The following is a 13,146-nucleotide window of genomic DNA, read 5'->3' on the forward strand; positions in this document are numbered from 1 at the left end:
TCAGGAGTACCTCCTCATTTGGGCTTCTTTTAAACAGAAATTTAAATACCCTTACTTGAAAATCCAAACAAAATTCTGCTGCTTAGAAGTCATCCCCAACTCATACCTTAACCTCACAAACACAAGTTTGATATGTAATTCAAAAGGATTCACAAATTTGGGGATCATAGATTTGTATTCTCTCACTTTGACAGACTTGTCTTTCTGTATGACAGCCATGCCTCTCTTAAATCTATCTGAACATGCATGTTCCTATGACACGGAATTATGTGCATGCCTGGCATTATGATGTGGATGGCTGGCATTGGTGAACACGGCTTATCTACTATGACCTTGGCAGTTGGCACACATGAAAGTCCATTATTGGACACATGATATAACTCTCAAAAAGATGACGAAAATCTAGACAAAATGACCTATTTCTCTTGCAAACAAAACTGAAAAATTAGAAACTCAAAAACCATGAGACTCTACGTAAACTATTCATCATTTTTCAATATAAAACTAGAGTGTTACAAACTCTCTTAAACCCTTGACGTCTTCGTCAAAACCACATCATGCGATACTACAGTACCACATGACTTGACGTTACTAAGTAGTTTTGATACTATTTGTAATGAACAAGAGAAAAACGCTAATTACATTTGCACTATCACCTTAAAAGAACTAATCAATTTGAAGCTTTTCTATAATTCCTTATAAAGTTCAGTTTCACATAATAATTAGGCAATGTAAAACTTAAACACCGTTGAGTTTCTTTATAAACTACTCACTCTATGTAAATTATTCAACTCTTCCTAATATGAGACCAAAATGTATCATCATTTGGGAAACTGACAAAACTCAAAAAGTAAATAACTAGATATTTTCTAATGATTCAATTTACTGTTTCTAATTTATCATGTGCTCGATTTTAGCTGTATTACTCTTATGTCTTAAAAAAACAAATAATAAAAAATAAAAAATAAAAATACCATGTTCTACATTATGCTTCCTAGTGTACAGGGCATATTACCAAGTGCACGCTAAAAAGTGAGCTCATATTTCATGGCAGAAACATATTTACAGCTGACTACGTGGAGAAGAAACAGAGTATCTGGTGGCACAGCTGCTCTGTGTAATGCTTAAGATAATATACAAAGATTGAGAAAGAAAAGCAACACAAAAAATAAAGAGAAGATAATGTGGAGTACCCCACTCAGCCCACATTGTTACAAATTACAAACAAAAACGCAGATATTTCCATCATCTTTGCTAAGCGTACCCAGAAACAGTTTGTGCAGAGACAGAAGCCAAACCCTGCATCAACCTAACAATTTCCACCGTGTCATCAAGATAATACTTGGCCTTACTGGGTTTTCTTCCAACCGTACATGCAAACACTTCAGCCCTGGGAGCAATGGATGGGCCTGCCATGGAACTAGTGATTACCTCAAACATGTCTTCATCAGATCGGTCATCTCCTATACACACAACAAAATCTGGTGACATTCCCTTCTCTTGCATCGTGGAAAGTAGACGCTTCGCCACGAGTCCCTTGCTTACACCCTGCATATGCATATGCATATATTTGAACCCAGTCAAGTTTTGAAGTTCTAAACAAAGCTCATCTCCTTTTAAGCAAAACATAGGAATAGATTCACAAGAAAGATGTGTGAATTTCACAATTCTCAACATAAAAAACGCCTGGTAGTTTTTTCAAGATTACAGTTTATGCATTAGTTTCAAAATTAATCCTCCACTGATACAGCTGTTTCAAGATTACATCCATTAAAAATCTCGTTCTCTAATATAGATGATACTGTGAAAAATATATTGGCCAAGGCAAAAAGTTCGCAGGGTACAACAAAAAAATAAGCCTCCCCCCCCCCCCCCCCCCCCCCCCACCCTTTCTCCTCAAAATCAATACCAAACTAACGCAAACCAGCTGGAACTCCATGAATGATATCTAAATTTAGATTTGGCTGACACAAAATGCAAATTTCAATGAGAGCTCTCATATTCCAACTTGGATTGAAGCATGACTATAAAACTATGACTTGATAAGGTAAATATGATTCAGACCTGTGGCTTAACCTCCACAGTATTCTGCCCACTCTTGACTGTAACTGGTTCATTGGCAAGCACACTTTCAAGATGATCAAGAAGTTCCTTAGCTTGGCACGACCCAAAATCTGGATCTGCATCCTCATAACACCAAACAAGAGAAGTTTCCTTGTCTTCAATGGTGGACCCATCAGTTGTTTCAGTGTACAGTTTCATCACTGGCTCAGCAATCTGCTTCCAACTACAGTCTGCAACGGGTACGCATGTTTCCCATTCTGCATCTCGCTTCAGCCTGAAACCATAAAATTATAAATTACTGATTAATCCCATACAATTTCAATGTACTCAAAACATGAATCATGTTCAAATTTAATTAGCTTACCTTAGGAAGTAGCCATGCTCAGCTGCAATTCCCAGCTTTTCACAGGGAGAAAACCATTCACCAAGAGTCTTTCGGCTTCTAGCACTTACAATGAAAACCATGTTGTTCGTATCTCTACACAGACTATTTAGAATATCAATTGACTTCAAGGTTGGGCTCTTATCAATGGAAGCCTGAGGCATTAGTGTACCGTCATAGTCTAGAAGAATTGCCCTTGTTGTAGTCCTTTTGTAAGCAGAAACTATGTGTTCCATCGAGAGTTTCCTGAAGTTTGGATCAAGTGCCACAACTCTAAAACTCAATCCAAATCCTATACCCCAGCACCTCCGCCTCAAGTGGTCCCGGCATGTCCTCTCCAAATCTTGAAGGAAACTACGAGCCCAATACCCAACATCATGGGTACTGACATATCTATAATGTTTCTCATGCCGGAGCTGTTTTTCTGCCTCAGCCATTTCAATGGCAGAGTCCATTGCATCTGCAACAGCATCAATATTCCAGGGGTTCACTCGAATTGCTCCGCTCAAAGATGGTGAGCACCCAATGAACTCAGAGACAACTAACATACTCTTCTTGGGAGTGGATAGCTCCAAACCCAGTAACTTATCTAATTTCACATTCCCTTGGCGACTGATTATGTATTCGTACGGTATGAGATTCATCCCATCCCTCACTGCTGTGACCAAACAACAGTCAGCAACCACATAGTATGCAATTCTCTCATAAAACGTAAGCGGCTCATCGATCAAGACAACAGGGTCATATCCAGGTCTTCCAAAGGTTTCATTAATCCGCTTAACAGTCGATGAAGTCTCAGCCTGAACTTCTTTCACATCTTTTCCTCTGCCCCTAGCTGGAAGGGCTATCTGTACAAGCACAACTTTCCCCTGCCACTCTGGGTGCTGCATAAGAAGCTGCTCCATTGCCAAAAGCTTCAAACTTATACCTTTAAATATATCCATGTCATCCACCCCAAGTAACATTATCCTACCCTGATCACAATACTGCTTGAGAAGCTCAGCAACCTTCACTTCAGTCTCTGGGAGGCTCAAAACAGACTGCAGCTGGCCCATATGTATACCAACGGGAAGAATTTTGATGCTAACTGTCCGACCATAATACTCAAGGCCTATATATCCACGCTTGGACTCGTATGTAAGACCAAGCATCCGACTACAACAGGATAGGAAATGCCGGGCATAATCAAAAGTATGGAACCCAATCAAATCCGAATTCAGAAGGGCCCGAAGAAGCTCTTCCCTAATAGGCAGTGTCTTATAAATTTCTGACGAAGGGAATGGACTGTGGAGGAAAAACCCAAGTTTTACTCTATTGAACCTTTTCCTCAAGAAAGTTGGTAACACCATCAGGTGATAATCGTGTACCCACACAAAATCATCTTCGGGATTGATCACTTCCATAATCCTATCTGCGAAAATCTTATTAACCGACACATATGCTTGCCACAACGACCGGTTAAACCTACCACCAAGGTCCGGCGAGAGTGGCAACATGTAATGAAACAATGGCCACAATTGCTGCTTGCAAAACCCATGATAGTACCGGCTAAAAAGTTCCGGTGGGAGAAAGGTTGCGACACATTTAAAGGTCTCAAGGAGTATCTGGGAAACCTCATCTTGATCGTTTGGGTGAATTTCTTCCTTTAGACAGCCCACATAAATAACCTCAATATCTTCATCCCCTATACCATCTTTCAATTGGAGGAGAAGGGAATTATCATCCCAACTGAAAATCCAACCCTTACTGCCATCTGTTTTCCTCTGAGCTCTTATAGGGAGCTGATTAGCCACTATTATGATACGTTCTCGCTGGACCGAAGACGAAGAAGGATCAGAGCAGACACTCTCCGCCGGGTCATCATCTAAATCGGAGATCAAGCCGGCGACCGTCATAATACGCGGAATTCGCCGATTCATGCGGCCAAACGATGGAGACTCGCCAGAGGCAAGCTCCAAAAGATTTGAATACGATCTGGACACCATGTTTTCTAGTCCTGCAACAACCGTCGCTAATCAAAGCTCTGTATCTTTCACTATACCCACATAAAAGAAAAACCCATTAAAGTGAAATCCTCTCTTTGATAAAACAACCCAATAAAAATTGAATCAAAACAACAGGTTTGAGCTTTGGGTCGGGTACCACGTTCACACGGTGTGTAGTGGGTAAGAGAGATTCCACAGAAACAAATAGGGAAAAGCACAACTTACTTGGCGAGAAGTAAAGGGATACAAGATTTCTTCAAAGATAAGCTTGAAGAAGTGAATCGAAACAAAGAAAGAGATAAACCTTCAAGTTTCTTGCTATCCAGATAAAAAGGAATGAATGGAATAGATTCAGATCATATTCAGCTAAGAAATACTTTTATTTGCTACCAAACTTCCCACTAGAGATTGTCACACTTGCACTGCTCAGAAATAGCAAATTGAAAAAGAAAGCAAACAAATAATTCGACAACAGTTGAAGAAAATTACCAGCTGTTGAAAATGCAAATCCATTTCTGTGGGTGTTGGTTGGAAAATTGGAAAATTGGAAAATTCTTTCCTCCTTGGATCTAGATACTTAGCAAAGAGAAAGAGCCAAAAATCTCGTCCAAGTTGGCGGGGGCAAAGGAAACCATAAATATGGAAAGCTTTATTTATGAAGCTTCGCTCAGCGTTCACAATTCACAATCTTCCGCTCAAACACTCTTTCAGTCCCAGCCTTCCAAACACATTTATGACAAGAAAACAGATTTTCAAGAACTCTTTTTTCTTTTTTTTCTTTTTTCAACAAGACCAAACAGGTCCTACAAGTGCAAAAGTAGAAAAAGATTGAAAATCGCAAAAAAAAAAATAAACCACAACTGTCCGCTTGGTTTCTAAGAGAATGGCGATTGATCGGACGGCGAGGAGTTAAGGAAAACTTACACTTGAAGAGCAGAGAATAAAACCCTACGGCCTTATCCCTTGTCCTTTGGCGAGTTCGCCACAAGGCATCATGCTTTGTTTGGGACCCACTAACGGGCTTGTCTGAAATTAGCTGTCCTACTCTTTGCCCCCGGGACACGTGGCCTATATATATTCGCTTTTGAAGGTTTTAATAGGCTACGTGGCGCAGTGGCCCCGCTTCCTTGACAGAACGGAACCACGCCTCGGGTGACGTGTTTCGGTTTGACCGATTAGAGGATATTTGCAACAACCCCACAGATTATTAAATATCAAGGGCTTGTTTGATAAATTGTTGTTATTATAAGATATTTATTTAAATAATAATAAATAGTGGTTGATACGATATAAAATATAAAAAAGTTTAAAATTATTTTATAGAGGAGTATAAAAATTTTGTTTTATAATGAATTTTTTTATTTGAATAATAATAAAAAATTATTGATGTAATATAAAAAATTAAAAAAAAAAATTATTTAATTTTTTTTAAAAAAAAAAGGCGAAAAAAAATAGATGATGAATAATAACAAACAAATCTTGTCCACCTCACAAAAAAACTGTCGTTTAATGCCTCCCAAGTTGTGCCAATAATTTACTTCATGCTTCTGTTATTTCTTAAATAAATAAATCAAAATATTATGTCGTCATAAATTTGGTATGTACCGTAAAAATGTCACTACTCACTGCATAGATTTTATCTTTAGATTTTTGTGAAAAATAATACATAAGGATAATGATGCACGAAAGGCGGGCCCCTAAGTGCATTTTGTAATTTTTATTTTTATTTTTATTTTTTAATAAGTGTATTTTCTAATGTTTAATTGATGGTTAGGTTTTGATTAAAGCATATTATTTATTAATTAAAAATAAGTTCAGTCATCAACATCAAAAATCTCAAGGTATCATCAATTATCTGATCTATGTCATCTTTACCATCACAGCACGTTCTTAACTTGCCTCAAACAACTTCGGGTTCAAACAACTTCGGGTGTGCATTTTTTTAAGCCCTGTATTCTTCCACAGCATCATCCTCATCATCTTCATAGATATTAAACTGACCCAAAAATAGATCATTCTTCTTTGAAACATTTTGGCAACGCTGTTAAGATTATCTTTAGTGTATCCCTTTGTTGATGTAGTATTTTTGCGCGGCCAAATTGGACAATTTAGCTCTTGCAAAACAAGAAAAATTGTTACCAAAAAATTGTCGTGGAGGCACTCTGATGCTTAAATCAAGAAAAAAAAAAATTTGAATGGTGAGATTTCGGGAGAAAGTGATAATGATGATACCTGATGTTGGGGTGGTCTCCCCGTTTAAAGTGAATAGCTCCTTAGAAATTGTCCTCGATAGAGTGCTAGATGATTGCCACATGGAAGGCTGCAATTGTCTAATATTGTTCATGTGGTAGGGTGTGTTACACAAATATCAACCTAAATAATAAACTTCTAAATGTATGTTTTAACTTGCAAGTGCACAAGATCAAACAAATAGTATAGCCAGCAAATACGAGATCTTTCCCACAAGCATTGGATTAATTGTATTTAAAGATAATTTCCTAAAACTTCTATCTAAATGAAACAAAACAAATAACAGATTTAAATAAACACTCAAGATTGCATTAGTGAAAGAAAATCATAAAACATATTTGAAACTAGACTTGAAATAATGAGAAAATAAGTTAAGGCTTCGATATTCACCACTAATCATCTTCTTTCAAGCAAATAACTTGCACAATGCTACAAATTAGGTTTAGATGCTTAATGCTTGACAACTTAAAGGGCATGGTATCTACTCCTTAAGGTATTGATTTCCCTAAACTACAAGTTAGACATGGGAGTCTACTCTAACTATTTTCATTCTCAAAGTATTTAGCATGGTATATGTAACACTCCTGTCCATATTGGGAAGAGATGAATAGCTCATATAAAGTAAGTAGTTTATAAAGATACTTATGGGTGCTAAGTCCCACATTGTCTAGTTACTAGGTGAAACTGAGCTTTATAAGGGATTTTAATAAAGCTCCAAATTGACTAGTCATTTTGGGGTGATAGCGCAGATGTGGCTAAAGTTTTTTCCTAAGTCAGTACAAATGGTATCAGAGTCACCTAATAACGCCAGTTCATGTGGTACTAAAGCACCGCATGACGTGGCCCTAACTGGGACGTCATAGGTTTAAGGGGGGAATTTGTAATACCCTAGTCCTATATTAGAAAGAGATGAATAGCTTTCATAGAATAAGTGGTTTATAAAGATACTTATGGGTGTTAAGTCCCACATTGCCTAGTTATTAGGTGAAACGACCAAGGGAAAAGTGCTAACCACATCTGTACTATCATCCCAAAAGGACTGGTCAATTTGAAGCTTTCATAGAATCTCTTATAAAGTTTAGTTTTACCTAGTATCTAGGCAATGTGAGATTTAGCACCCATGAGTATCTTTATAAACTATTCACTCTATGTACACTATTCATCTCTTCTTAATATGGGATCGGGGTGTTACAAACTTCTGACATCCTCATCAAGATAGCGTCATGCAGTGCTCCAGTACCACATGACATGGCGTTACTAGGTGGCTTTTATACCATTTGTAACGATCCAGGGAAAAGCGCTAGCCACGTCTGTGCTATCACCCCGAAAGGATTAGTCAATTTGAAGCTTCCCCTAGAATCTCTTATAAAGTCCAGTTTCACCTAATAATTAGGCAATGTGGGACTTAGCACTCATGACTATCTCTTATAAACCACTCATTGTATGTGAGCTATTCATCTCTTCTCAATATGGGACCGGGTGTTACAAACTCCCAGCTTTAAACCCTTGACGTCCTCGTCAATGTTACGCCATGTGGTGCTGGAGCACCACATGTTACTAAGTGGCTTTAAAACCATTTGTAACAACCCAGTGAAAAACACTAGCCACATCTGCGCTATCACCTCAAAATGACTAGTCAATTTGAAACCTTCTTTGAATCCCTTATAAAGTCTAGTTTCACCTAGTAACTAGGCAATGTGTGACTTAGCACTGATGAGTATCTTTATAAACCACTCACTCTATGTGAGCTATTCATTTCTTCTCAATATGGGACCAGAGTGTTACAGTATATACTAAGTTGCACTTCAAGAAATCATAAAACAATGGAAACAAGCACACGAAACCTTGAACATGGTATTTATTCTAGTTTTTCATGTTGATTAATCCCAAAAACTCATAATTGGTCCCTTCGTCACTTAATGTAGGCACAAGACCCGGTCATCTAAATTTACTTAGATGACAATCTCCATGTAACACATGTATATGATGATCAAGCATAACACATAAGTCATATGAAGAATGAAATAAAACTTGGAAGTAATCAATTAAGTATCACAAAAATAATTTGTAACAAAGCAAATCGAAATCCTTAAGAAAACATGACTAGGGCTTCAATCGAGCCCTAAATAAGTTACGCATGATTTTAATGAAAAATATCATCGTCACAAAACAATAGATAAAAAAAGAAAAGACAAATCCTCTATAATGATAATCCTCAAAGAACAAGAGCTCCCATGAGTGAAGACAGCCACCTCAGAATAAAATCTAGTAGAAAAAACATGTGCCTCCTTTAGGTCTCTTAAACATGTATTTATAGAGCCCTCAACAAAACTCTAGCAATTGAGCATGTGCCTCTTTTTTTTTTTCTTTTTTCTTTTTTTAATTTTTTTTATTTTGCCCTAGACCTATTTAGGCACTCAACTTCTTTTTCCAGATGTGTAAATCCCAAAAACAAATTGGAATTTAATGAAAAATAAAGATGACTTCTAATTTAACCGTGTACGTGTGCAACATGCAACAAAATAATGTAAAAGCGGAATTTAAATAACACAATTATTTTGTTAACGAAGTGGAAACTCAGTTAAAAGAAAAATTACTTTGGGGCAACCAAACCCAAGAAATCCACTATCAGAAGACAAAGCTAATACATGGACAGTAACACTCACATATTTGATGCAGCGATCGTATCTAGCACTCTAACACGTAACCCAACATGAACACCTCTCAATCAAGTCTCCTACTTGAAGGGGTCTTCTATAGATTCCTTTACCTTAGGGCTTCTCCCTAAGATAAACTTCAATTGTAGCACAGTAATAGCACACAACGGCAACGTCTCAAGAGCAAGTGGATCAGCACAATAACTCCTAAAATAAACTCTCTAAGCTCTAAAGAATTCAATACCGAATTCCATATATAATATACGCCTAGAGGCCTCTATATATAGGCTACAGAAGACTTAAATCGACTCTAATTTGGTTTGCTCTAGGCAGCGTTCAGACGCAAACCGAGGCCGTTCAGACGGACAACTGTGCAACCGGCTTTCCAAAAATCGCTGATTTTCTTTCCTGAATAAGGCCGCGTCTGGACGGTGTTGCCTTAGCGTCGGAACGGTTGCACTTCTGTTGCACGCAATTTTCATAATAAGGACTGGCGTCCGGACGGTGTTGCCCTAACGTCTGGACGGTTGCAATTATTCTCCATGTCTTGCCTTATCAAGGATAGTGTTCGGACAGTTGTAGTTGTCTTCCCATATCTATGTCTGCGAAGAAAATCATTTTACTTGTTGAACACTGTCTGGCATCAGGATGGTATTGCCACGTCGTTTGGATGGATGCACTTGAACATAGGATTTTTCTCGAACTCTGAAGAGCATCCAGACTTGTTGCTGAGACGTCCAGACGGAAGCAAGCTTGAACATTAGACACTGATGGGCATCTGGACGCATGTATGGGCCGTCCGAACGAAAGCTTGGAATCCGATTTCTCTGACTTGGAATCTGCACAGAATCTTTTTTGAACTTCTTGAAACATATTTCTGAAAGGGAGAATCTGAAATAATCGGCATCCCTGATAAAATAGCAACATTACATAAAATTGATTTTGTCAAACAGAATGTAGCCAATCACAAACTAAACATTTAATACTTCATTCAATTCTGCCACGTTGACATCACGCACAATCTGACATTTTTCTACTAAAACTACCATAAATTTCTCTAGAAAAATTATTTTTACAAGCTGTAAACTTCACCAGAAAATAGACATGTGGATATTTCCAAGCATATATGACTCATTTCTTGGTTATTTCTGAATCCATACAGTTTAATCCGCAAAGATGACTAATTTGTACGGGCAATTCTGATAATTTAGGGAGGCTTATTTTCATCATTTGCTAGTGACAACATGACTTAGCAAAATGTTCAATTTATCTTTAACGGTCCAAAAATGATGGGTTTTGTTACACTTCTCCTGGGAAACTTGAAAGCATGTAAAACACTACAAAAGATCAAATTGTAACAAGGCTAAAGAATTAACATATGCAAATTAAAGGGCTTGAATGTGTAAAATTCAGCACTTATCAATGTGCTCGAGTGGGCCTTAGTCATATTTATTCTACCAATAGTTACCCCACATTCCCATGGACAACCTATCTAGTTGGTTGGGTGTTAGGAATCTTGTGTTTACTCGTAATCGGAGATGCCTTTAACCTTTAATATTGAGGGAAAAGTGTCGATCGTCAAGTGCCTAGTCCAGACAACAGGTATAGGGATACTCAATGTGTGGCATAGGTCTTAAGCTCCCAAACTCGTGGCTCAGTACTTGTTGAATCATTATTCCTTAATACCCTAATGTTATGTGAAAAGTTATGTGAAAGTTATGATAAAAGTTATGTGAAAGTATATGAAAGCCCGGCAGTTAAATGAGGTTATACACTTAATAACCCAATGTTAGAAAGGAAAATAAAGTTGCCTAATAATCTGGCGATTAAGTAGGGCTATACACTTTTTCTTTTCAACTCATTTTCCTTTGAAAATCCATTTCTTTTTAAATCTAATTTTCATTTAAAACTCCTTCCTGTTTAAAACCATTTAAAACATAGTTGTAACATACATTGCATATATGAACATACTTCAAATAACATGGCTCATTATCACAATTAAACGTGGTCATAATATAATGCAAGATATAAAACATTTAAGTGCTAGGTTAGTATGTTTGTACTTACCAATTTGTCTTGATCTCATAAAATTAGTCTTTCCCGTTTGAGTTCAGTTCGTCTCTGCATTTATAATGTCCCTTAGCCATTAATCTTACTTTACAAGAATAAATGCATTTTTAGTCTACGTGGTTTGAGGTTTTGACAAATAACTCCCTAAGTTTTAAAAAGTGCGTATTCACTTCCTAGAGTAAGCAAAAACAAAAAATAGGTCCCTACCGTTAAAAAAGTTGACAGAAATCCGTTAATATGCCACACAAACCCCATTCATAATGTGACACGAGTCACTTATAATAAATAAAAAAAAAAAAATTAAAATTTTTAAAATCAAATATAAAAAAAATTATTGCACAGTTCCAATTAATTCTTTAAAAAAAGAAAGAGAAAATAAAAATCAAATTTGCTATTCCAAAATGGACAATTGTTGCACAGTTCCAATTATCGAAGAAAGCTTTGAAAAATAAAAAGAAAAAGAAAAAAGAAAAAAAGAAAAAGAAAAAGAAGGCAAATAAAATTGAAAAACTTTATGATCAACAACCAATCAATTCGATGGAGGAGAACACATTAGACAAAATAAGATACCAGAAACTCAACCTGCACCTCACATTAGTTCCTAGATCAAAGAACCAAACCGAAAATGAAAAATGCAGGCCCTGCAACGTCCAATAATGGAGGTTTTGTTTGGTCCGTCAAAGAGAGTATTTGATGTGAAATTAGATGAATTTCTTTTGTTTATATATATATATATATATATATATATATATATATATACACACACACACATATATATTTTATATTTGATTTTTACTTTTATAATATTTTTATTATTATTATTATAAATGATACGTGTCACACAATGATTGATGATAATGTGGAACATTAACAAATTTTATCAATTTTTCTAATGGTAGGGACCATTTTGTTTTTCTTGCTTACCCTAAGAATTGATTAATTACTTTTTAAAATTCAAGGAGCTAGATTTTTTAAGACCCAAACCATTGGGAGCAAAAATACATTTATCCCTTCTTTTTAATTCTAGGGCTTATTAAATTGACTCTAAAATAGTTTGTTACAATCCTGTTACTAAGCAGCTAGTTTGGATAGACCACCGAACGAGGCATTCTGCCTTCTTCATCAAACATCTCGGCCAGACGGTCCAGAAAAATTTCTGGACATCCTAGAATTTTTATACTTCAAGAGAAAAACCTAGTTTCGCGCAAAAACTCCATTCTCTTATACTTTTTACTTTAGTTAGACTTAGGTAGTATAATGATGTGTTTACTTGTGTAGCCAAAACGCATTCGTGTTCCCTTTGCATAGTTTTATAAAAATAACATCTAAAATATATTCTATCACAACTCTTAATAATAGTACTACCACCTTCATCACAATATTACTATCATATATATATAATCCTACCCGAGCATTATACCAACAATGTATTTTCTAACAGAAGTTTTCTATCTTGGATCTTTTGGTTAGCAGGAACCAATCTACATTCATTCCTAGTAGAAGCATTTTTGAAAATGTGTTGCTGGTTCAGGAATTAGTTAGAAACTAGTACCGAAAGGATGGACAGCCCAGGTGCACCATAAAGTTTGACTTGATGAAGGCCTATGACTCGGTTAATTGGAATTTTATCATCCATTGCTTGTCTTGCTTTAGTTTCCCTATGAGGTTCATCAACTGGGTTAAAGAGTGTGTCTCCTCTCCTTGTTTCTCTATTTCCATAAATGAAACTTTGGTTGGA

General features: G+C 36.6%; 1 protein-coding gene across 2 annotated transcripts; it reads right to left on the reverse strand.

Moving 5' to 3' along the window:
* Positions 1-1,019: 1,019 nt before the first annotated feature.
* Positions 1,020-5,194, reverse strand: LOC133877532 (alpha,alpha-trehalose-phosphate synthase [UDP-forming] 6-like). Of its 2 annotated transcripts, XM_062315874.1 has the most exons (4): positions 4,921-5,194; positions 2,429-4,442; positions 2,065-2,338; positions 1,020-1,548 (listed from the first exon to the last, which is right to left on the reverse strand). In XM_062315874.1, exons 2-4 carry the CDS (start codon positions 4,429-4,431, stop codon positions 1,255-1,257), a joined length of 2,571 nt encoding a protein of 856 aa, XP_062171858.1. In that variant the 5' UTR covers positions 4,432-4,442; positions 4,921-5,194; the 3' UTR covers positions 1,020-1,254. The 2 variants fall into 2 exon arrangements, with proteins under 2 accessions (XP_062171858.1, XP_062171866.1); XM_062315882.1 differs by lacking the exon at positions 4,921-5,194 and having other exon boundaries at positions 2,429-4,639.
* Positions 5,195-13,146: the final 7,952 nt, after the last annotated feature.

The sequence above is a fragment of the Alnus glutinosa genome, chromosome 1, assembly GCF_958979055.1.
Source record: "Alnus glutinosa chromosome 1, dhAlnGlut1.1, whole genome shotgun sequence".
Lineage (NCBI taxonomy): Eukaryota > Viridiplantae > Streptophyta > Magnoliopsida > Fagales > Betulaceae > Alnus > Alnus glutinosa.

Coding starts and splice junctions, on each gene's coding strand:
- LOC133877532 (XM_062315874.1), bottom strand. CDS start 4,431: ATGGTGTCCAGATCGTATTCAAATCTTTTGGAGCTTGCCTCTGGCGAG. Junction 2,339..2,428: donor GAGCATGGCTACTTCCTAAG/GTAAGCTAATTA, acceptor TTATGGTTTCAG/GCTGAAGCGAGATGCAGAAT. Junction 1,549..2,064: donor CTGTGGAGGTTAAGCCACAG/GTCTGAATCATA, acceptor ATGCATATGCAG/GGTGTAAGCAAGGGACTCGT.